This window comes from Falco biarmicus, chromosome 20, assembly GCF_023638135.1.
Source record: "Falco biarmicus isolate bFalBia1 chromosome 20, bFalBia1.pri, whole genome shotgun sequence".
Lineage (NCBI taxonomy): Eukaryota > Metazoa > Chordata > Aves > Falconiformes > Falconidae > Falco > Falco biarmicus.
Genome location: NC_079307.1, coordinates 2,866,216 through 2,891,497, shown reverse-complemented (window position 1 = coordinate 2,891,497; position 25,282 = coordinate 2,866,216). Strand labels below are relative to the sequence as shown.

At 45.7% G+C, this 25,282-nt stretch overlaps 1 protein-coding gene across 3 annotated transcripts; it reads right to left on the bottom strand.

The window, feature by feature from the left end:
• Nucleotides 1-58: 58 nt before the first annotated feature.
• Nucleotides 59-25,259, bottom strand: LOC130141683 (beta-galactosidase-1-like protein 2). Of its 3 annotated transcripts, XM_056322776.1 has the most exons (20): nucleotides 25,118-25,259; nucleotides 22,205-22,264; nucleotides 20,749-20,946; nucleotides 20,080-20,148; nucleotides 19,668-19,763; nucleotides 18,010-18,118; nucleotides 17,614-17,706; nucleotides 14,629-14,710; nucleotides 12,066-12,130; nucleotides 9,751-9,835; nucleotides 8,610-8,747; nucleotides 7,884-7,964; nucleotides 7,544-7,650; nucleotides 7,018-7,164; nucleotides 6,523-6,594; nucleotides 5,536-5,614; nucleotides 4,240-4,327; nucleotides 2,306-2,420; nucleotides 1,257-1,373; nucleotides 59-771 (listed from the first exon to the last, which is right to left on the bottom strand). In XM_056322776.1, the coding sequence occupies exons 1-20, from the start codon at nucleotides 25,198-25,200 to the stop codon at nucleotides 685-687; spliced, it is 1,971 nt and encodes a 656-aa protein (XP_056178751.1). In that variant the 5' UTR covers nucleotides 25,201-25,259; the 3' UTR covers nucleotides 59-684. The 3 variants fall into 3 exon arrangements, with proteins under 3 accessions (XP_056178751.1, XP_056178752.1, XP_056178753.1); XM_056322777.1 differs by lacking the exon at nucleotides 22,205-22,264; XM_056322778.1 differs by lacking the exons at nucleotides 59-771; nucleotides 1,257-1,373 and having other exon boundaries at nucleotides 2,310-2,560.
• Between the last annotated feature and the right edge of the window lie 23 nt (nucleotides 25,260-25,282).

Genomic DNA, 25,282 nt, shown 5'->3' with positions numbered 1-25,282 from the left:
GTTCTCATTCCTGCCTGGGCTGAAACACCATGGTATCTTTGATAGAGGACAAAACACGTTTGACTTTTTAAAACTTTTTTTTTCCCTTTTTGAGAGAGACAACCTCCGTAGTAAAACTTAGTGGAAAAAAAGCTTAAATTAAAGTAATTTGACAACCAGCTTGGCTTCCAACAAGTGAACAAGTAATGACCTTTTTGCAGAGTGAGTTGCTAAATTCTGCCTGGAAGCACAACAAAATGTTTTTCCACACCTGGTTACTCACATGTTCACCAGCTATTTTCTCCCTATCTAATTATAAAAATGAGGAGGCCAGCAATAACACATTTTTAAAGTCACTAGAGAGCTGAGCTCAGCTTTCAGTTCAGATGGCTCCAGTTCTTTCTCTCTCCTGCCTCCAGCACCTTTTTACTCCCCCACATTCATCAGACAGTCCGTAACATCATACACAGCCATCCAAGCTGCGGGTCCTCAGTAGTCCAGGGAGACGAGCTTCTGCATCCATCTATGAAACAATGGAGTCTGGTTCCTTCGGGGCCCGTTCTCTCTTCTGAACTTACTGCCAAAGAGCAAATCCTTTACCTGGGTCTAGTGGAAATTAACATGCCCAAGTGCCTGGGCCATCGTGTCCCCAGACATGCAACCAGGAGTATTCAAGATGAACCAAACATGGGAAAGAAGCTCTCGTCAGTCCACATACTGGGTCCTTCCTAAATAAGGTATGTCGACAGATTGTATTATCCGTCCTGCAGTGCGTTCTTCAAAAATTACAATCTGCAGAAAGAGAGAGACATGAAGTTTCTTCATACAAAGGCTAAGTTACTTCAAATATTTTTAGGAGGAAAAGGCATACAATCACAGCAGGGGAAGGAAGCGTCATTTAAAGACATCAATCAATATGAGTCTGAACAGTAACTGTGATTCTTCTTCAGCACCACATGATGCAGAAAATGAACCAGCATCTAATCAGGTTTGTCTTGATTTTGGACTTGATGCAGTGCTTTGAAGTTTAGCTGCCATCCTCATCATGTCTTAATGGTTGTCAGAGCCACTACAGCAGCAGCTTTAGAGCAGCACCTTCCCTAATTTTCACAGATCTTGGGAGATAACAGTCTCCTTCCTCTCTGCTGTGCTGGTTTTCAGCTAGAGATAGGCAAGTAATTTACTGCATGAAATCCCCTAGCTCTTTGGGACATGACTCAGAGCAGGATCTTTAATAATACCAACAAGCAAAGAGAAATCCCACCAAAGCCTCTTACCTCATTGCTCCCTTTCCATAACCAGGGGCCAGGAAGGTAGAGTGTTTCCTGAGGTCCAATTTTCCAGTAGCGGCCCAGGTTCTGACCATTGACAAAGACAACTCCTTTTTCCCAGCCCTAGAATCAAGAGTACACCGAATTCCTGATGCAGCTGTATCACCCAGTTAGCACTCCCCCAGGAAACTCGCATTCTTTCCGGCTGCTTTCTGCAGGTTTTCTGCTTGCTTTCCCTGTGCCACTCCCTGAAGCCATGAACATTTAAGCAAGCCCTGCTGAACAGGAGTTACCTTTACTGTGCTAATTAAAAGGATAAAGCTTTCCAAAATGTGCAAGTCATGATTCATGCTTGTACAGGAAACTTCATCCTTTTGAACAGACATATCTTTATTTCTTCCCAAGCACGGAATATCTCCTCTCACCTATTTCCCAGGTGACAGAAATACCGTATCGCTACTGACTAGCGTAATTTACAACAAAACATAAATGGAAGAGTGAGCAGTACAATAATGACTGGCATGAACCTTGGCTCTAAGGGAGTGAAATCGGAGGAGGAAGTTTAATAGCATTTAATATCTCATCTTAAGTTCTATGCAAAAGCAGCAATCTTCCACAGAAGGAAGATGTGAACGCTAACTCTCATGCCATGTCTACAAAGAAGTGACTCCACATCCCATTGAGGAGGCAGGAAGAAAACTAGTGCCTCCTTTGTTCTTTGTGCCCGTTACTCCTCTGCAACTAGAAAAGAAATAGCATTTGTATGTCAATAAAAAAAAGACATAACTGTTCATTAGCAGCTCTGCAGGGTCAGTATTGCACATGTTTTCTCATCAGGACCTCTACAGGCTGAACAGAATTACCTGCCAGCACGAGAAGACTTCTACACCCTCAAAATAATTCTTTCTGCAAGATCAGAGGAAGACTACAAAACTACAGACTGTAAGTCAGAGCTCAGAGCTACTACACAAGTGTGTTTTAAACCAGCTTTTAGAAAAAAAACCAAGAAAATCAAGATCAAGAAAAAATAGGGGGGAGAGAAAAATAGGACTTGCCTGTAGCTTCAAGAAAGTGTCCTGTGGCTGATGCTCTATCCACAGCCTTCCACGAAAAAAAGCTGGACCGACAAAGTAATCTGGGACTGCGCTCCATCCAGCAGTATGTTGCAAGCTGTAAAAGAATGACCAAACACAGCAGGCAAGCACCAGGCAGCACTGAGAGACACCACACCGATGTCGAGACCATTTCAAACCACTGCTTACATCGGCAGATGGATGTTGTTACAACAGGGTTGCTGTCCCCTTGCACACCTGAAATGTCAAGCAGTTGCTTTCTAGTGGTAGGGCCTAAAGGTAACACTCTTCACGCTGGAAAGGGGTGAAGTGTTCATCTCCTGTAAACATTCAAGGCAAGCACCTAGCTGATCTGAAGTGTACGGGTGGTGCGTTTCAGTCTTCATTATCCTAGGCTTGCCACATCACTGACACACCAGTTGCTGGTACAAGAAGGGGATGTACAGGGCTATCACCGTCTCTAATATTTTACAGCAACATAAAGATCTCTGCTTCACATCAGCTGCTCAAGTGCCTGTCCTCCTTCAGATATGACGGTGCCATCGTGTATGCCTTAAATGCACGTGGCTTACACAGGCTAAAGGAAAACTTGCAGAATTGATAAAATTCAAAACAGCCGTTTCTGCCCACGCTCCTACCGAGGAACACGAACACATCCTTGGAAGTGCAGTAATGAGGGGCAATCTGGCTTTATTTCTTACTTGTGGCAACAATTCGGGAGCAGGGGAAAAACAGAAGAGAAAATAAGGGTTGTAGGAGTCCCACAAAAGCCTTCAGCTTCTGGCAGAACATGTTCCTTCCGACCCTTACAAACTGCATCTCTTGCATTCAGGGAAGTTATTGATCCAGTGCAGCTTGACTGCTACTGAATTATTCAGCTAAAAGCCTGCGACAGTTCCTTTCACAGTACCATGTGCTCCAGCCTCCTGCACAGTGACTGGAAGCTGATTGTGTCTCATTGCTGCTGCTCAAATTGCCAGTAACTGATTGCAGCGTTGACTAATCTCGCTTTTGTCTGTGCATGGCAGTTCGTTTGCTTTAATATTCCTCACTGAAAATATTCTTCTAAAACCCTGCAGTCAAAGGTTACGCGAGTTACCCTGTCAGTAAGAACCCTTCAGGTAGCCCCCCAGCACCTGTTGAGATTGTCCTTAGAAATTTCAAAGTGTAGACTTTTTTTTTTTTTTTTAAAAGCCATTTCAGTTTAACATGGCCTCTCTCTCCTTCCTACACAAAATGCAGGATTTGGGGGATATCTTGGGGGATGCACATGTGTTACTTTGTGGTATTAACAACATCACTGAAAACCGTCTGGATGGTGGCCAGCGTCCGTAGGGCATCTGTTGCCTTAAACGCTTCCTAAGGTTTTCTATATCTACTAACAGGCTCCTTGGCTTACCCCATTAGATTTCTTTTTCTGTCTTTCTTGAATTAAAGCAAAATAACTTAAAAGAGAGGAAGCCATCTGGACTTGTTAATGTACTATTAGTAGCTTCCTAGAATTAATCCATCCCTTGTGAGTTTAAATAGCTAAATATATCAGCCATACTGTGAACTTCAAGAAAGACACAAACTTCTCCAACATGTGGGTGTGTTGGGAGCCACCCCTTTGGATAAGCCATGCTTCCACCTACCCAACTTAACCCTGCTGGTACAGGCTGCGAGGAATTCTTGAAATCCTCCACAGTGGGAATACATTTCATCCCCAAATAATGGTATAGATAAAGCAGCACCATTTTCTGCACTATTTCAGGCAAAGGCATCAGCAAGGAACCTAGCAGTGCAAAAATCCACCTCCCTCGTTTTACCTTGGGTTGCCTTTCTGATAGATTTAACTGCTACCTATTAGGTTTTGTACTGCTGGTAAACAGTTTGTTTCAAATGAGGAAAAAAACCCGAATTTAAATCCAACAAACCTTTTCATGAAGCCAGGTTTCATCTCCAAACTGTAAATCTTGAAGTTCCTCAAGGGGGTTTTATTCAAGAAGACGTCACCAATTAAGCCTGCAAGAGCAATGGGGGTAATGAAGAGCCGAAAAACAGCTAAAGCTGATAGATTTTCCTATCTGAATGCGAGGAACAGCAGGAGATGGAAAGCAGCCACATTCTGCAATGGAATTAGAGTCCATATGGTCCCATTGCTCATCCAGATTGAGTGGGGAACATTACTATACTTTGGCCTCTCCACTCTCTCCTTTGCTTCAACTCACCAAGTTGTTAAGCACCCTCCAAGCAGAAAACATTGCTGGCACACGCAGCAGATGGGGTTTTGTTGTTATTGTTGGTTTTTTAGTTAGCTGACCATGTACACATTTTTTTTTAAAGTAGTAAATCAGTTACTTCTCTAATAGGCACAGCAAAATACAACATGGGCGAGCACTGATGTCCAGTGCTGATCCCCTGCTTGCCATCCAAGGATCTCAAGACACCTTAGCAACTAATTTACCTTTAACACTCTCTTGTTAGATAAAGTTATTCTTCATGTAGCAGGCAGAGCCCAGGTCCTAATCCAGCCTCCTAACTACAGGACTGCAGCTGAGCCTGCCTAAGCAGTGCAGAGGCTTTATGCAGTAAAGTCTTCTTCTGCAGTAAAATAAAATTAGTACAGTCACGTGCCTAACTCCATTAGTCTATTTTGTAGTTTTTTGCATACAGTTCCCCACTAAAATAGAATCCTGGGGTTCTGACCTCTTCCAGCTCTACAACTGTGTGTGATAGACTTGAACATTTTAGTAAATTCTGCTCAGCAGGATGTAAAATTCATTCCCCCTAATACTGTGTCAATTTTAAATGTTGCGATCCTCCAATATCAACCCCCTAAGGGAAAACACAGATTAAAAAAGGTATTTTCCTTCTCTCCCTGTGAAGTAACACGCTCACAGAGCAAGAGAAAGGGTACCCTAACATCACCGGGCAAATCTAGAGCAGAGTAAGATCCATTGATGGCCTTGGGCGTAGTTGTCCCCCTATAAAATAAGAAGCCTTAACGCAAGCCATCAAGCAGCATCTGTGATTGCTGCAGACAGGGAGTGATGAAATGGGTTTTTTAACATTTCCTCCATCACACCGTTTCCCACCAACTCCAGACAGTAATCTGGGCTAGCACTACGATAGCTGCATTGGGTCTTCAGTTTGGTTCTGTGTAAAGCACACGAGAAAGGCAGTGCCGCAGTGTTTAAACTCAGAGAACTATCTAGGACAGTTTGACTTACCTTTCCTCTGTTCGTTCAACGCCAGGCCATAATTGACACGACCGCGGTTCTCTACCAAGAGTCTTAGCTGCCTGAATCCCTGTTAAAAAAAAAAAAAAGGAAGAGCATCTGCCTGGACCAGTGCGCAGTACGTGCTCTATCAGCCATAATACTTGGTTAACAGAGGTCAGTAGAGGTGTTTTAAGAGGGGAGGTGGCACCGATACCTTTGGCAGCTGCAATTTATCTGTTCAAAGTTCTAGATTGTGTGACAGAACAGTGTCCCCCTACCTTTCAGCTGTTACAAATAGTTATGCCACTGAGGAACTCTCAGCCTTTTTATGAAAGTCTTTTTTTCTGTTGTATTTTTAAGTACCATCTTGATATCACCCACAGAGCCAGAAATGAAGTTTGACATAATACAGGCTTATGTCATATAGCTCTCCCACGAGTCATAAGAACAATTAGTGTATTAACCCACCCGCCTACTCTGAGGAGCCATGCACAGCGCTGTTGACATGCATTCAATCAATATACGAGTCTTATTGCCAACTTCCACCAGGGTAAGACTACTCTCAGAGCTAGAGGCATTCCCCCTCATTTCATTTGAGACCCAGAAGGTGCAAAAGCCCCCAAAACCCTTAAAATATGCGTTGTGCTAAGGAAGATGAAGCCTACACAGACTTAATCTGCACAAGCAGGGTGCCAGTACTCGATCTCTCCAGTTGTGGGTGTGGCAGGAAAGCTGGCAAATTTTGTGCAGCAAGCATGACAATATGAATTTTCTCCGTGCAAAAGTATTCAAAAACCCCTTCTCAATCACAAATAGTAACTTGGCAGTAATTCATGCTGTATTTCACTACTGAAATAGGGTTTAATGAGGGTATATAACAACTGCTCCCTGTGTCAGGCTACCGTATCAGCTAGTTAAATGGAATAGGTGGGAGGTTGGGCGGTCTTGGTTCTGTTATCCACATACTATTGCCGTGAGCAATCTCCAGTTATTTACCTGTCCTTCAGGAAGGGAGAGCTCCACTGTGTTGTAGTCCAGCTCACCAACGTACATGGTGTTAACAAACACCTGCAGAACAGAGCACAAGAGAGGAGAGCAACTTCTCATCAATTATGCTGTAATCACGCGTTGCGTAGGTTACCGAAGTTGTATTTGGGGAGGAAATTGTCTCTACTTGAAACTAGAACTCAGCATCCATAACGGTGTCACTGATCCAGTCTAGGTGGGGAAAAAAAATAATCACAACATTTCTCAGAACATTCAATATTCTGATGTTTAAAGATATTGTAAGTTTTAGTAGACTGGAACCTCAAGCTGATTTATGATTTATGATAAGGACTGGAGTTTAGCTGAGAACTGAGAAGGGCAAATCACACTTCTAATCTAAAACTTCCCATTTTCCTTCATGGTTGACCCATTTCCTACCTAGCTGCCAAGAACAAAGCATTTACATCTGACTGAACGTAGTCACAGTTACCCTCTGCTCCTTACCTGTGCTCGGTCACGGACATGGTCCCTTGAATGCAGATGTCCACCACCGAATATGACAGTCTCGTAGAGCACATACCCATATGACTGCCCACTGCTGTCATTTAGATGCAGATTCTCCATGTTAATGGGAAACTCTGACTTAATGGGCTGCAAAGGAGAAACAAATGCAATGGCAGAAGTGGCCTCCCCGCATTGACAGGCCACGTAGGAGCAATTCATTTCGGATCAGTGTTCCACTCTGCCACAGGTCACATTTACCCTGTAAGCCTCCTGAGGTCTGTTCCAACCTGAATTACCTTACGACTCTATGAAAGCTACAGCAATGAAACCAAGGTACCAGAAAAGGGTGCCAAGGACCTGCAAAAGTGGAATTCCAAGAGAACAGAAGCACCAGTAAAAAAGGTGAAGTAAAAGATTTGCACGTCCTTGGCAAAACATGGGATAGCAAACCAGCACACTAATCACCTTTTCCACCTGTGAGGTGACACCTTTTACTACTGAGATGCATTACAATTGGTAGTACTACCTGTAAAAGAGATGGCAACACATCCCAGAGAGGGATATATTGATGCAACAGGATAGCACCATATGACGCCTTGCTTTCAATCATGGGAGGGAGAGGAAGAGGCTGGCCTGTGATGCAAAAAGAAAGAGAAAGATGGAACAACTATTTCAGATGCAAAAACCCAACACAGATTTAAGCCCCCTCCAGGCCTCCTTTGGCCCTCCCTCCCATCCTTTGCAAAAAACACCCAGCCAGTCGACCAGGCAGCTTCAGAGGGCTCCAGCAGAAGGGCCAGTTTAAACAAGTCTCTAATTTAACACTGTAGGTAAAACAGTATTTTGGTTCTTGGATTTATAATTACCAATGATCATGCTGAAGAGTTGTCGGAGCTTGAAAAATTTGGATGTATAGTCTCCAGCCTCTGTCAGCACAGCATCGTAATCTGAAAAAGCAGTACACGTGTTTTAAAAACATACAGCAGCTCTGGGACACCCTTCATGTATGCTGTCACCAAAGAAGTAAAAGCCCAAGACACAATTTTCTTGGCACCGTCTGTACTGTGGAAACCTGTACGCTTTTATCTGTGCAAATGTAGCTAGACAACCAGAGATGAGCTTAATTTGGAGACAAGGAGCAATGTACTTTTAGAGATCTAATTTGCATGTATCCAGAATAATCACAGGATAAAGTCAAAAATTAACAATTTTAACAAAGGGCTGTTGGGATGAAAAGAGCTTTACGGTACAATTAAAAACCAGAATTGTATCTTGGATCACCATCTTTCCCTAGAAGGAAGGGCCAGCATGGAGATAACATGAAGCAAAGTCATCATCTGCACCTTCTGTTTCCCGTTGGGAATGAGGGGATGCTCCACATCCTGGAAGGGGTCTGGAAATAGGAGACACTACTGTAAGCCCCCTTTGAGACAGGCATTTGCTTCTGAGCTATGCTCCAGCTCGTCCCTCCATGACAAAGTGGTTGTACTAATAGTTTCTCAGTGCTTCTGCCAACTGTAACTAGCCCAAAGGGTAGTCTACACTGCACTGTCACAATAGGTGCATGGGCAAGGCAGTGACAAAAAACTCACCGTAACTGGTGACATCTGACTTGTACTCATCAGCCTCCAGAGCACCGTTCATGAAGCCAAAGTTGGTGCCTCCGTGAAACATGTAGAGATTGATGGATGCGCCTAATTTGAGGACGCTTGCGACAGTATTCACCATTTCTGCAAAGGAAGGGCAGTGCCAGGAAGGCCACAGACCAAGAAGCTAGGCTAACACTTCCAGTAATTCAAAGCAGACACCACAAACATTCTGGTGGTCCTTGTCAGTCAATCACGCCTGTGTAATTACAACAATTTGTATTTTGCCCTCAGTAAGGGCAGCACGTCCATTGACACATCAGGACATAGTAATACATTCAAATATATCTCTCCTATAGGTGAAAAAGGGTAAAGCTCATGTACTTGAGCTGGAATTTTGCTTTGAAGCACAAGAGTTTTAAGGACTACTCAACCAGACTCCTAAGCTCAACACACTAATGACCCAATTACAAAGACAATTGCAGGAGAATGAGAGAGTCATTAGAATAGTCTTATATAGCTCTGTTTTCACTGTACTTTAGATGCCCTAGAGGTTCTGGGGTTGTTGGGGTTTCTCAGTACTTGTCTTCCTTCCTAGTGAGCTTTTAAACTAGAAAAAACCTAACGCTTTTCAGAAGGTGCAATACTTGCAAAAGGCTTAGGTTCATCATCATTTATGAGGAGTGTTTATTGGCCAGACAAGTAACGCTCTTATGGATGCTTCACAAAACTTGTGACATCTTTACAAAATACAGATAAAGTCTTCACAAGATTTAGATTAGCTCAGGAGGTGAAACAGATGATTTAAGTCATTCGGCTGCATTTTTTTAAATCAACTTAGGCACAAGGTCTTAGGACATGTCACTAATATCTTCAGATGTTTGGCTCTCTGCACGCCCCACAGAGTTCCTCTTCAAGAATTTTTTTTTTTTTAAAAAAAAAAGAGCTGCTGTTTACTAACACTACTAAAGAAAATCCAAGGCACAGCAATGTGACCCACTCGCGGAGAGATTATTCATTTACAAAGAGTCACACAAAGCAAAGGTTACAGTGGGACAGAAATATGTAAAGGTTGTATCTCATTTTTCTGTGACCGTTTGCTGAGCACTAAGCCCCCCTAGCTACCAGAAGAGTATACGGTGCTCACCGTCTGCATCAAAGACATAGTGAGGGCCTCCCCAGTTATCAAACCATCCGGTCCAATACTCCATCACCATCTTTGGCTGATCTCTCTGTACCAAAACAAACCCAAAGAGTTAAAATGGAGATCAGTCTTGCCCTCATCCCTATTTTCTAGAGAAGCACTGTTCAACTGCAGTTTGGCAACGCTGTTTACAAGAGTGTTTTCTTCTCAAGCTGGCATAGAAAAGAAGCTAAGAAGCTCTGAAGAAGATGCTGTGGGCCAGCAAAGCCCAGAACCGGTAAGCAAAGCGGACTACTCCTCTGCTAGGCACAAAGCAAAAAGCACAGCACACAATCGGGTGATACCAAACAGTTCTGGATACTGTTGTTTGGTAGAGCTGTAGCAAAAAGACAAACCCACTGTCACTGTTTAGCTTCTGGTAGAAATACACATTTATAAATGTCTGCTTATCAGCTACACCACTGCCAGCGGAGGGTTTGCAGGTGCACCGCAGCCAGCGCTTGCCAAGGTAGGAACAGCAGACCTTAGCGGCTTAATGCCTTTTTAATGCCGCATATGGTGTTGGCAGGAAAGAATTAGCCTTTGCAGGAATTAGGTCTTCATTAAAAAAGCTGTGCACACAGAGCGATTGCTTCCCATTTGTCACCGCTTGCCAGCTCCCTCAGCTCCTGTAGAATTCCACCCAGCCCCATCACACCAGACAGGACAACATGTGCTCAGCCTGGCTGGCACTCCTTCCTCATGGTATTTATTTCTAGACAAGGCAATTTTGCCCTTTATTTGATAGGGGCTTTATCTGATGCCACGTGAAATGGCCGAGGTAAGTGGCATTAAAGAAACTCATGTTTCATTAGGAGAAAACAACTGCAGGTGCCTGTAATAATTTAATTGTTCCAGGTTCAGACCAGCTCTTGGAAATACATTTAATCAATCCGTCCCCAGTAAACTGCTTGAAGAAGGAGTTTTATCAGCCTCTGGAATAAAAGACCATAACAAGGCAAAGATAACATAGCTTCATAATCCTTACAAATATGCATGACAGGCTTCCTATCTTGTCATTAGTAAGTGTGGCAAAGGAGGAGCTGCTTTTATTGGGCCGTGTGGCATTCAGCTGGTGGGGAAGGTGCCACCTTCTGTTCATTTGCAGGGTTTGGGGAATTTTGTAAGACCTAAAGAAGGCGAAAGCACCTGCAGCAGAGCCTCTTTTGCCTGTACAGGAAAAGAAAACAAATTAAAGCTGCAGGATTCAACGTTCAGCATGCCAGCAGCAAGGTTTCCTTTCACAGTCCAGGCAAAAGACAAGGGAAGAGATCAGAAGAGAATTGATCACGGCCAGGGGCAGCTGTCAGTTTTTCACATCTTTCCAGGCTGACATTCGGAGCAAGCAGAGCAACAGGGAAGGCAGACGACAGAGGATGCAAGGAGAGAGAACCTGTCACTAAAACGCAAAACTTGTTATTCCCTCACTACTCCCTCAACGCAATCAAGATGCTTTTTGCATCAAGTGTTCATTAGGCAGTTCCCTGCCCCTGATTCACATCTCTGACAGCACAGGGGGTTAAAGAAGCTCAAGCGACACACAAAACTGGAATGTTTTTCTGCAGGGAGCACTGTTAAATGCCAGGTAGGCTGGGCTGCGGAGAAGGCAGGCAGAGCCTGAGACCACGCTGTGTGGAAGGTGTTTTGTGAAGTTACTGTGGAAGCATATGTGAAATTAAAGTGTTCCTCTGACTGAAACAGGACCAAATGCCTAGTGGAGCCAATCCTCTCTTCTGCACAGCATGCCATTAATACAACTTCACATATCTACACTGAATAGGAGGCACTGGAGAGGACAGAGACAGCCCTCACAGCGTACACTGAAAGAACCGCAGCAGATCACACCCAGCATTTGAAGACTACAGTTTTCAGACATGCTCTTGACGGCATCCGCAGCATCAGGCTAAAAGAGCCTGGAAAAAAGATGACTGAAGTCCAAGAGAGAAGTCTGACAGTTCCAAGGTAGGATGCTACTGGGCATCAACACTTGAAAGCATGAAGAACTCAAACCCCCGACAGCTAAACACAGGCCACAGCTGAATGGAAAGCCTTTAAGAAGGTGCTGGATTAACAGCATGCTTAAAACCTCCCTCATTTTCCAGAGAAATCATCGTAAGTATCTTCACTGATTCCAGAAGGATTTGGGCCAGTGAGAAGGAAGCCCAAACATTTGTTCAAAAAAAGCCCCAAACCAACACACAAAACCAAAACAGACTGGCAGTGCTTCATTTCTAATGCTGACCGGGAAAATCTAAAAAAAAAGTTTTTCTGCATCTTACCTGTACTGTGTCCAGATATTTCAGTAGCCCAGGTTCCAGTTTCTGAAAGTTAACAGTGGCCAGTGCTATTGGGAAAAGAAAAAGGTTTTATTAATTCAGACACAAAATGCCCAGGAGACAGACTGCTTAGGCCTCAGCCCAGCACAAGCTCGGGGGAACTGGAACATCTTCTGAACCACCAATACAACCTCCTCAGACATTTACCATCAAAGTCTTCACTTGGCATGCAGAATCCAACCGGACCACAGCACACAGAGGAATACTTGCAGGCCATCATTTTAGCTCTAACACTCACTGATACTTAGAAAGAGAGAGCATCAGAGCAGCTCATGGGGTGTCACAAGCTTTAATTAGAGGCTGTAAAGCACTTGGAGATCCTCAGATAAAAGGCACCACATGAAGGCAAACTTATTATTAGAAAGTCATATCTGGATGCCACACTGATCTCCCAGGCTTTAGCTGCAGGAATAGCTACCCTGGCAATATCTTACAGCTTGTCATGTCTGTGGGGGTGGATGAGAGAAACCACAGTACAAGTGAACCAGATAGAAACTGTAATTGGAAGACTTATCTGTGCTTCTGCCCTGCACAGCACGGAGGAATCACCAACTAGTTTGTGTGTGCTGCATGTACAGCGAAAGCTGCTGCATGATCTTCAAGCACCGGAGTGGGAAAACCTGGCTGCAGGCACTGATGCACCAGAAGACCCCAACCCGGTATCAGTGCCCCAGCCCCTGCTACACGTTTGAACCATTTTCATACTTTTCTAGCCCTCGGTCGCATTGATATTTCTCCCAAGAAACCTGGAAAATGCAGGAGCAATGATATAATTGGGTATTAAAAATTGACTTCTTACAAGAGAGCTGGTATCAAATCCAGCCCCAGTTGTGTCAGAGCACTTCAAACGGAATATTTACATAAGCAAAAGCTCACTTCTCACTATTTATACCTTGATTTTAATAGGCTGACCTATGTAGTGTGCTAAGCTGAAAAATTTCACACAGGCAAACACAGTGGGAGAATAAAATAAAACGTGGGTTTAGCACTGATGTAATACATTAGCTGGCAATCTTGAAGGCAAACATGCCCGATTCTGCTTTTCATGCAGATTAGCAGCACACCATTGAAAACGGTGTAAAGGTGCGGAGAACCAGTCCCCAAAGCCTGATTCCTCGTTTCCCCAGTGGGTGGTTTTCACGTGCACACAGCTTTCCACTGTGGCGTTTCAGCCACGGCTTGGAGGCAAACCAGAGGTTTTATTTTGTCACCCGTGAGCTCTCAGAAGGGCCGTACGGGTCAGACCAGAGCCACCCAGGCTGGGATTCTTGCCACCAGCTGTGCCTGTGAAGGGAGGGGGATTGCAGGTGCTGCACAGGTACTTGGAGGCTGACTGTGATTTTTTTTCTATACCTATGAGCCCGAAGGGACCCACAACAACAAAAGCTTTCCTCCCTGTCCCCTGAAATGAAAAAGCTGCTGGAGAAGGGCTACAATGCTGTAGTCGCAGGTCCTTCTACAACAGACAGTTTTCTCTGCAGAGCACCAGGCTGACTGCTCCTGGCATTAACAGGAACCTCCAGATGCTTCTTGGAAAGAAATCAGTACACCACTGATGAACAGAATAAAAAAAAAATAATCACAGAATCACTGCACTAGTTTTCAGCTCCAGGATGGAGTCTTCTCTCTATTTTCTTACGCATTTCGACAGTGGATTTTGTTCTGTGTCCTTTACAGCTTTTGTAACCACCTTGCTGCTATACCGCTTTGAGCCCTAGTTATTCCACGCATCTGATTACTTGACATGCTGACTCTAATGAGCAGATTGTTATGACATCTAAGAGGCAAATTGGTATCAAAGAGCTCTCAGCATGCAACACACTGGAAAAGACAACTCCAAACAAGAACGAGCTCTGAGGCAGTAAACATTCCCAGAGAAGATGGTGAGGGCTAGGCAGGGATTGCAGCCCAACCCTGCTGCATGTCAGCTCTCTGGCAGGGAGAGAGTGACTCTGTGTGGTCAAGGCTGAAAACTACTGCACATCAAACAAAAATACCATTGAGACCACTGCTGTACTGGTGAAGGGCCACGAACTTCAGCGTTACTGAATTTGCCCCTCTCACGCTGACATATGAAAACGGGAGGCAAAAAAAAAAAAGAGGAGGGAAAGGTCTTTCCCTTTAATCATCTCCATGCCTGAGATTACAAAATGAACAGTATTTATGACTGAGCGATGACAGGGGCACTCAAAAGACTGCACCCTGCAAACACTTAATTCAGGGAAGCAATTACTACTCAGGCAGGCAACTGGCAGAAACAGAGGAGAGAGCAGAGGCCAAGCACATAGTAAATCTCAGCTGAGCTGGATGTGGAAATCTGAAAATCAGTATACACGATGCTCCAAACAGTCAGATTTAGGGCCCAGTGAAACTCAAACAGCTGCACCTCCACTTCTTCACAGAGAAAAGCAGGAGGGGTGCTAAGCAGCATTTTTAAACACTTGATAGAATTACACTTTTTAAAAAGCAAAGGGAAAACGGACATTCTTTTGCATTATGCACATACCTCCTTCCACTAAGCCAAATGACAGCCCGTTCTTGTTGTCTGAGGTCATTAACAGTTCCACGATCCCTCTGTTTAACAGGGCCTAAATTAAAAAGAGGAAAAGCCATTGTGTTAACAGCCTGAGTTTAGTATTTGTCAGGATATTAAAGCATTAAAGTCCACGATCACCTTCTCTGGGGATAGCTTGAAACTGGCGGTGGCTTGGTAAGAAATACTATTCCTGTGACATCTCCCATTCCTGCTGAAGCATGCCTGCCTACTTTTTCCAGCTTAAAGACAACTGAAAAATATTATTTGGTTTTAGAAAGCTGGATCGGTTTCTCACTGATGCATCAAGCTTCAGGATTTTCTCTTCTTCTTCTGAGATAAGTTTAATAAATAGCTTCACAGCTTTCCATCAGAAGAGGGCTTCAGGTAGAAGAAGAAAAAGAAAAGCTGCTCGCCCTTCCTGCCTCAGCAATGGAAGCTGAAAGGAGAAAATAGCTGGTTTGCCAGTGAATGCCATCACAGGACAGCTCAGGTACTGATGTTCTCAAATAGTCAAGTCTGAACGCATCTACTGCTGCTTCAATATCGCAGCACTGTATGAAACAGCACTCTAAGGTTCTTAAAAAGCACATGCACACACAAGGTTCTTCCTGACAGGATTGTTCTCTTACAGTTGGTTTTTTATGGAACAGTGGCTGATGTTTGAAGGAGGGATTAGGAAATCCTAGTTGCAAATTAACCCCCCTCTTCACTGAACCTGCCTTGGAAGTCACTCCTTCAGCTTCAAGGAGCTTTGAAAACAAGCCTTCATTCTCTTAATTGTAAATTACTAACTGTAAAATGGTGGTAAAGATGCATCAGCTCGCACAGGAGTTACCTGTGTCGTGCACCAACTAGCTAACGCCTGCTGCGTGTCTGAAGAAACCTTCGCGTACTGCACACGCCTGCACACCCTGTGCACAAAGAGTAGACTTGAGCATGACACACAGTCTCCGTTAGAGAGGGGTTACAACGTGGAGTTTAAAGACAAACCCAATTCAGAGTTAGTGTTTAGCCCGGTTAGTCTATCAACATATCATCACTAAATCAACACCTGAACAGATGCTGGTATCTGACAAAATTCAGCTACTGAGGGAAACGGAATTTCTAACAAATTTTATTGAGAGAATTCTTTGGGCACTGCATTAGTAATAAGTTTCTTCCCCTCCCTTTGAGTGTAAGTGCGGAATGGAGAAAAGGCAGGGAGCTGCCACACATTGAAATGCATTACAGGGTTTCAGGGTGCAGCAGAGAAACCAGGAATAGAAACAGCGTCTGAGGCAGACACAGGTGTGTGCTCAGCTAATCCCAGCTCCTGCATTCTGGGGCGAGGGAGGTGCCAATACACCCTTTCATGGCCTTCACGTTTTGGAAGGCAAAGGCGCTGCACCCAAAAAAGTGAGATAAAGACAGGGATTTCAGGTTTAGTCTTGAGTTGTGGGCGGGTTTTAATGGGTATATTAGTTCCAGGAAGATTGCCACACTTATATATGCTAGACGCAGATGTGAATTAATCAGCTTGCCACATTCAGAGCTCAAGACCCAAACCAGAACAAGACTAGGAGCTCCACCTCACATTAGATACCACTCCAAGCAAAAAGGAAGCCCTGTGAATCCTGCTTTCCCACATTTTTATCTGTAACCACTATAATAGGCTTCCTCAGCTGTAAGTTGCACGCAACACCACTATATGACGAAACAGCCCTGCAAAAATACACCCACGGGCCTGGCAAGGAGATCTGTTCTGACAAGTCTGTGAAACATCAGAAGCTCTTTCATCGCTGAGATATGGAAAAGCAAGCCCCGAGCTGACGTGCTGTTCAGGCACAACAGTGTCTCTATGCCCCATTCGTTCAGGGCTCTGGAAGCCATTTGTTTATAGGCTTGCCACTGGTGGGACACAGGGAGGGAAACTAGGCAGACAGACAATTCTGACATTACCAGTTCAGAGGGGCAGCTAACCCTTTAACTTGTTGGTATGTATGCTTCATATCTAACCTTCTAAGCAATGTTAACTCACTCCATGAGATGGAGTTAGTGCAGGACAGACAGCACTCTAAGCAGATGAGGACTCCTGCCACACGATGGATTTGAAGAGCCTCTGTACACCTCAAGCAATAGGACACCCTCGGCCAGAGCTAACCTCAGGCTGCTCAGGGCGAAGCTGAGGTACCCGAAGGGTTTCAGAAGGATCTCATAATGCTGTAGCAGAAGAGCAGGGAACACACAATTTATAGCACATAGGCACCACTGGATGGATAGCCCCTTCACGTGCAGCAACGCTTTTAAGCACTCAGTGAGAAGAAAAGAAACGACGCACCTTGTAGGACATACTGCAGATCTTGTTAACTGTCTGCCTTGCAATTGTGCTGGGGGCAAACGAACAAGTCAGACTCAAGTCAGATCCACCAGGATATTTCAGTCTCTTTGGGCACTGGCCAGCTCTTTTATCATTCAGTTCAGAGGCAGGAGCCAGGGCAAAGTCTAGTCTCTGTTTGACAAGGGTAAGGGAGGCATTAGGCAAGTTAACCTGCCTGATGCTGAGCTCCAGGTTACACAAGTTTAGGAGCGTGCTGGTAGCTTGTTCACATACACCTTCGCCCCAGGAGTGTCAACAAAGAGAAACCTTTCTCTAACATTGTCTAAGAGAAGCTAAAAAGGACCAGCTGCAGGCAGCTTCCTCAAGGCCAGCTGTGTGTTACAGACACTCTCCCATCTCCCTGTCACCCTCTTCTCTGGAAGACATAAGAACACAGGCTTATCAGTGCTGAGAGGGTCACATGCCATCTCTTCCACTCCAGGAAGAAACACCAAGGAAAATGCACTGGATTACGCACTGACACTTTCAAGAGTTTCTGAAGCCATGCACAAAAGTTTTTCAAAAGAAAGAAAATAGTATAAGGATGGTGGTTCATGAGAGAGATTCACCACAGAAACAAGTAAATGTGCCAACGTTACCATTTTAACATAGGTCATGTAGTTTGGGTCTTTGGCGTAGGAACCGTATTCGTTCTCCACTTGCACTGCAATGATGGGACCTCCCTTCTTGTACTGTTGGGAACAAAAAAGAGTTGTTCACCATGTTTTCTAATCAGAGGGACCGAAATCACAGTGGCACTGGCTTGCAGCAATGATGCACAAGTCTCAGACGGACCCAGCTCCACCCTCTCGTCCTCCCGAAGTCTATGCCTAACGGTACAGCTAGATCTGGAGAGCTGACAGGCTACAGTCCATACTGGGTCCTGAAGGGATAGATTTGCTGGTGCTTCAACCTGCTGCCATTACACACAGCTCACACTCATCTGTGCAGACAGTCCCCACTTGGGGACAGAGAGGGCAACGGATTGTACTTGCCTGGAGAGGGACGACAAGAGGCATTAGATGATCAAAATAGGCATCCACAGCTTCTGTGAAGCCCTTGTACGTTGTCCTCAGCTGCATCTCTGGGTCTTGTAGCAGCCAGCTATGAGAAAAGCAGCAAACAGAGTCTGTTAAGAGTCTCCTCCAGTCAAGGCTGCCAGAGGTGACACCACCCACCGACATCAAGTCACTTCTGGGCAGGAATCATTGATCTTTCTGTGTCACTTGGCTAAGCTTGCAGCGCAGGTATGGACCACATCGTGAGCCAGTGAACGGCACCATGTGAGGCTATCTGTCACTCACACTTTTAAATGAGTCCAGACTGCACTTGCCAAACTGTTCCCCTTCTTTTTGCTCTATATTTTGTGCCTAGGTTCGTGTCATTAACTTTCCCACTAAGATTTCAGAGGCTAACCTGGTTACTCTGGAATACCCTGCATCCCAAAGGGCCCTCTATAACCAAGTGCTCCCTCATAACCCCCCAACCTTCGCTCAAAACAAAGCTTCTGGTAATTGTTCTCATGGTTTCTGTTGCTGATTTACAAGACTTAGTTTGCTGGTTTGGGATTAGCACAGAAAAGGGCAATTTGTTTAAGAGCAGAACAATGTAGTTCTATAACCACTTAAGCAGAGCGAGCTTGTACCTTCCTTGTCTCTGCAAAAGGAGACAGTAACTAACAGTGCTTCCAGAGGTCTGAAAGCTTCAACTCCTGTATGCTATACGCAGCTCAGTGAGCTTACAAAATCATGACCTCTTTATCTGTAAAATGAGAATAGTACTGTCACTCTTTATCAGAATTTTTATCCGTTGGATAAAAAGAATACACAGGTGATGTGGCAATGACTGACAATATCTGCACTTCCCATAATATAATGTGGAGTTAGCTACTGCCTCTGGCCACAAGCTCTCAGGAGTAACTCCCTGACACACCTTCACAGTTCTGCACCTGAACTCTCTGATGCCACAGGCAGGGCATTCTAAAAACTGAAAAGAATAAAAGAAATAATCCTCAAATTTTGTCAAGTGTCTCCACTGAGGTTCATGCTCTGCGATGGTAAGGAAAACAAGTGGTACGTAACCTGGCACTGGTTCCACTGGGATCTAGTAACCAGGCAAGTCTCAGTGCTGATGTATACAGCTCAGCTCTCAAAGCCGCTCACCAGCAAGCTCTGTGCTTTAGAAGAAAATACAACAGGAGGTTGGAGAAGTTATGGGTCTTATTACTGCCAGCCATATAATATGTATGTTCTAGTAGGAGTTTTAAATGGACCCGAGATGAAGCAAATTCTTACATCGAGCTGCAAATTCTACTATTGATATTACAGAGTCGAGTTGCAACAGCAACGGAAGATAGGTTTCCCCAATTCTGTTTTCTTGCTGTAACCATTATGCCATAACACAATTATTATTTTAAAAAATAACCACTCAAAAAAAAATCTGGTTCCAGGCTTACTATCTGTACTGCTTAGGAGAGCTCAGTAACATAATGAATATTTGCCTGCTTTGGGGACGCAGAAAATAAATATTCCCACCTAACAGCCAGCCATTCTAAATTTTTGAAGGAGGCTCAACTGTATGATCAGAGGTTTTTGTTTGGGTTTTTTGTTTTCCCCACAGCCTTAAACGCTTGCCTCAGCTGAACAACACTTACCTGGGCAGCCCACCAAGGTCCCATTCAGAGCAGATATAAGGTCCAGGACGCAGAATCACCCACAGTCCATTTTTAGCTGCCAGTGAAAGGAAGGCCCTAGAGATACAGACAGCATAATTATTGTTTGACTGCAAATTCCTACTCCATGCACTCCCAATACACCAATCACCATGAAATTTAGGTACCAAAACCAGGAGAGAATTGTTTGATGAAGCAACTATACTGAACTGGTACTAAACCTGCAGGTTCCCAGGACTCCAGATAGCAGGGGAAGGAATGAGAGCTGCCACTGATGGAACAAGGGACGGGCTTCACTTCAGAAAGTGGAAATGACACCTTCAGCTGGAACCAACACACCCACCCTCCCCTCAAAACAGAGGTATTTAATAATAGAGCTGTCTGTACCACATACTCTAGATCCAGGTTGCGACTGAAGTCAAACTTCCCTCGTTCCTGTTCATGAAGGTTCCACGGCACATACCTGAAATGCAGAGTTAGGGCAGTGGAGGTAAAGGGCTGCAAAGGCCGTTGCATTTGTGAAGCACAGAAAAAAAACCTATGCACTGCCTTTGTTAGTCAGTAACAGATCCAGAGATGACTGCATGTAGACATTGCAAGTGTCTATTTACATATAATTTGTGCCTTCCTTTCGTTTTTCTGACAAGTCTTTACTTTGTTGCACTCTTTTCCTATGCTCTGCTACATCTGAGTTTCTCAAGATTGTCAAATGTGGTCTCTAGGTGTATCTTTCATTCTCCAAACCAGAGCAATTTCTAAATGGCAAGAGTGCTGAGCGACTGTTTCAGAGCGTGACCCTTCTGCACTGCGCCAGCATTAGGGTGGCACTTCCCCAGTACGTCTGACAGCTGCCTGTTCCGGCCCGTATTTGAGGATACTGCAGTGTGTGATGCTTAAAAGAAAACCTGAGTCCCCACTACTCTTTTCTGTGTCTTTCTCATAATAAGTACAGAAAGACATTGCCATGGCCCGCTGGAATTAATGACAAAGTCCCACCAACTACTAGTGAAGAGGGGAGAGGCTGCAAGGTACGTGACAGAGCCTAGGGAGTGAGGACACTTACGTCGTGAGGGTGTTTAAGCCACACGCTTTCATTTTAAGCATGCGATCTTCCCAGTATTCCCTGGGGACTCGGAAATAGTGCATCGAGCCTCCAAATATACGGAAGGGCATGCCCTCCAGGAGGAACTGAGAGTTTTCTGTCTGCAAGCCTAGGGTCCTCCCCCATAACTGCAGAGGGATCAGCTCACTCCAGTTAAACCTAGAAAAGAAGGAGAAGTATATGAGCATCCAGGCTGTAGCGAAGGAGGAATCTGTCCCCCTGAGAGAGGCTGCTTATTTCACTCTACCTGGCAGGACCAGCTCTGACCTTCCTACTTCTTATATAAATCATGCTTTTTGTCATATAGAGCAGGTAGATTTTTCAGAAGACTATAAAACAGATGGAAGATCTGCTTAAGATGAGCATTTAATACTCATTTCACTAGTAGCTTCCAACCTGGATGCCCCAAGCCCCTCTGCCACACTCTACAACCAAGAAGTAGCACTGCTCAGGCACAGAATATGAAACCAACCTGCTGAAAATATAAGATGGGTAAGTTTTCACTCAGAGTATCAGCAAACACTTTCATAACTTATGAAATGTAAGATCTCCCTGTTTTGCAGTGGGATCACACATGCTGGCTGATTTCCAGCTCCCTGTTCCAACAGCAGCTGCATGTCAGCATTGCTACCCTGAATGCCTTGTGGTCTCTGGCACCTTCCAACTCAATGCGTGGGAAAAATAAAGACCCCACCATTCACTGTGAACAGAGAACCTTCCCCTTAAAGAACCCACCTGGATGATATTCATCACTCAGGAGAGACTACGCCAGCTGTCACCACAAACTTACCTCTGCCCGCATTGCTGCTTATACTAACTCCTTAATATGTTATTTGCCAAAAGAAACAGAACAAAGGAGATGGCAGGGTCCACAGCACTTACCAGCTGTAGTACTCATGCCATCACAGCCCTACTCGGGTCTGTTCCTGCATGCAAAAATCTACCTCTATTGCCTTACACAGCTCCCTGGTTTGTGTTGGCTGAACCAAGAAAACATTTTATCAACAAGTCCAGATCCAAAGCAGTTACACTGCCTGCACCAGACCATCCCAGTTCCACAACCCTGAATACACAGAAGAGTTAGACAATAGCGGCTTGTTCCTCTGAGACGTTATCACAGCCAGATGCGAGAAATGAATTCCTGTCTCAGCAAAGCAAGGGTGGCCCACACATTTGAGAGAAATGTCACATTCGGAGAAGATGGAAATATCTAGGCCTCCAGCTGTTTTCCATACTACACGTCGAGCGGGTATGTGCAGAAGGTGAGGACTTCTCAGAATGCAGAGTTTACAGGGATTGCTAACCAGGAGCCTTCAGCGATTAGCTGTCCTCCAACACAAGACAAGGAGACTACAAAGGAACTAAATCTAAGACTTCCAGGATACTGCACAGGCTGGCTGACAAGCACAGAAGGTACCTGTATAGCACAGCATTCTCACAGGGCTCTGAAACGACCGGCAGCAGGCATGGGTAATACCTGGAAAAGGAAGCCTAGATTAGATATTCACTGCCTTCAATGAGCACTCACAGGTATTTATTGTCAAACCATTTACAAAAAATAGTGCTGAGCGAGGAGAAAGTAACATATCCCATTCGGAAGGTGGTGCACTAATAACAGAGCTTTTACGACGACAGTGCAGCTCGAAGTAGGAAAAATAAGCACGAAATACCTAATTGTCATATTTAAAGGATGACCGCCTGAGTAGAAGCAGGATGAAAAATGCTCATCTACACAAGAAACTAGGTACAGTCAGAGAATGATGATGTAAGGCTAGGAAATGGTGGCATTGCTCCCAAGGAATTATTGTGAATTTTTCCAGCAGAGGAGGTGGTTCTCAGTCCACACACAGGATATCCTCTGGCTACTTGCCCTTCTATTGTCCTAGAACTGCATCTTCCACAGATTGCAGCTATTGCAAATCAGAGCTCAAAAGAGCAGCTATACCTGCTTCTGTTGCTTGGTGGCAAGCCTGAGGCAGGAAGCTCAAAGGGGTCTGGAGACACAAAACTCCAATTTTTAAAGACTACGTTGGAAAATACCTAAGTTTCCAAATTGCTTCTGAGCTAGGTACAGCCCTGAATTATCCCTGCACACAACAGTACTGCTAACTGCCACTGGTGCCAGAATGAAGGCTGTACTCAGGAAGCATACACAGGCAGATAAAAATAACAAATCACTTAAGCTCATCTTCTTAACCTTGGGCATAACTTTGCTGGCAAGTTTCCATCAAGTTTCCTACCTTAAAACTCCCCGGCTCCAGTGGTTTTTCTCATGAAGGTAGGAAGCTCCCAGGCTCCCAATGTTTTCAACATATTATCCTGGATATCCTGAAACCCACATGTCTCACTAGGATCTGTTCAAGTGACTCCTGAAAAAAACTTCTGTAACTCAGCAGAGCTTCATCCTGTTACCAAACTGGATTTCCACCACTCAAAGCCCACCTGGGCCCTGTGCTTCCTCTTGAGAGCATTGTATAGCTTCCCGTTGATTTTTTCCTCACTTCTATAATGACAACACAGGTTGCAAGAATCTTTTTTTGTCTTTGCTAAAGGTTACTGGCCTACTTTGGTCCCTCACTTCCTCCCTGCTTCAGGAAAGTCTCTTTTTTGGCAAAAAAATAGCATGGGATGACCAAGTTCCCCTAGAACAGCAGCTTCAATATTGGGTTGGACAAGTTAGTCCTTCATGAAATGATCTGTCTTTATAAGATGTAAGTTGAAGTGCAAAACACTCCAAGCAGAATAGGAAAGTCACAGTTAACTGCCAAACCAGCTACGCTAAGGCATCCATGCCTGTAAAACAAAAACCTAGCTGAAGTCACCTCTACGTGAGATAGAGATTTAGCTTTGATGCTGGTCTACCACATATCCAGAGCAGGGAGAACAAGGTAACTCAAAAGACAGACAAAACAGGGCAAAAAGCATGTATGGAGACCATTAGTTGCTTTGCCAGTACTAAAGGATGCACTTCAGAAGACCTGGACTTTACAGTTAATCCCTAAGCTCTACTTAGACCTGCCTCAGAGGGCTTTGCTGTTTATTCCGGGCTTCCTCTGGCCAGGGAAAAGTGAAAGCTTGGAGTTGCCTTCCCCCATGAGCTGCAGCCGAGGTCCTGTGCCGGTCAGGGGAGCCCCAGGTGCTCTTTCAGCACGGCTGCGCCAACCAGCACTGCATTTTCCAGTAGCATTTATTCTCCGGCACCCTGGGCCACCCAGGGAAGCACTGGATACCCACGGAGACAGTGTTTTATAGATACACGCTCACAGGAGGCAGACTTCCATGCTTTTATCAAGTATCAGCTTGCAATAATCCTCAGCTAACAATCTCCGTGGCACAAACCCAAGACCAGCTACAAAAGAACTTTACTTCTAATTGTGCAAAGATTTATCAAGGCATTTCTGTAGTTTTGAGCATCAGGTAACTTGCTACTATGAATTAAAGAACCCGTCATAAAATATCCAAGTTATAAAAGGGATCTGAGTGGTAATAAATAACCACATCTTCCCTTGCCTCAATATTATCTCCAGCACTTTGGGGACTTCAGGGACTGAAGAGCTCCCGTCACCTGGCACGGAGAAGCTCCCGGTGCAGACATACCCCTCCGGCAGCATCACGGGACACGCTTGCTGGGAAGAGCATCATCCCCCAAACGACCATGACCTCAACCACACGGGACTGAAGCAAGAACCTCCAGTAACTTCTTGTTACTGCAGGTGGGCTCCAGAGGGACGGCCCTCAGCCTGGAGCGTGCAAAGGGGCCCAGAAGCAGCAAGTCCAGGGGGTTGTGGAAGGCGAGGTGGCCCCCAGGCCTGACGCCACCGGGAAGAGCAGCACTGGGGCGAGCGGGACACGCGATGTGGGCGTCGGAGGCACCGGTGGCAGCCTCAGAGCCGCGGGTGTGATGGAGCCATCGCTCCGCCAACTGCACCATCCGCGGGATGGCCAGATGGAAAGGCCGGGAGCGCGCAGGCTGGGGGCAGCGTGAGCCGCAGGTGGGACGGGATGTGCGGCGCGGCCGCCTGGGCTGCCCGCACCCGTCGCTTCGGATGGGACAAGAAGTTGCGGGGACAGGTGACAGGTGACATTTATGTGAAGCTCTCCAGCCCGCCCTGCGCGGAGCCAGCTCCCCCCCCGCCCTCCCCACGCCGCTGCCCGCGGCCAGCCGCGATGCTCCGCTCGCCGCCACCCTGCGGGGCCGCAAGGCAGCCCCCGCCCCCCCGCCCCATCCAGGCGCCGTGGCCCCGCACCCAGCCCCGGGTCCCAGCGGGGACCTGCGCCCAGGGGCCAGCCCGCCGCCCCCCGCCCTCGCCGGGGCCGTGCCGACTCTCACCTGCGCAGCACCAGCCACAGCACCAGGAGGAGGAACGCCGTGCCCCCGAGGCGGCGCTGCCTCCGCCCGCCGCACGGCCACATGGCGGCCGCCCGGCGCGGCTCCGGCCCCGGCCCCGGCCCCGGCCCCGGCCCCGGCCCCGCCGCCGCCGCCGCCGCGCCCCCC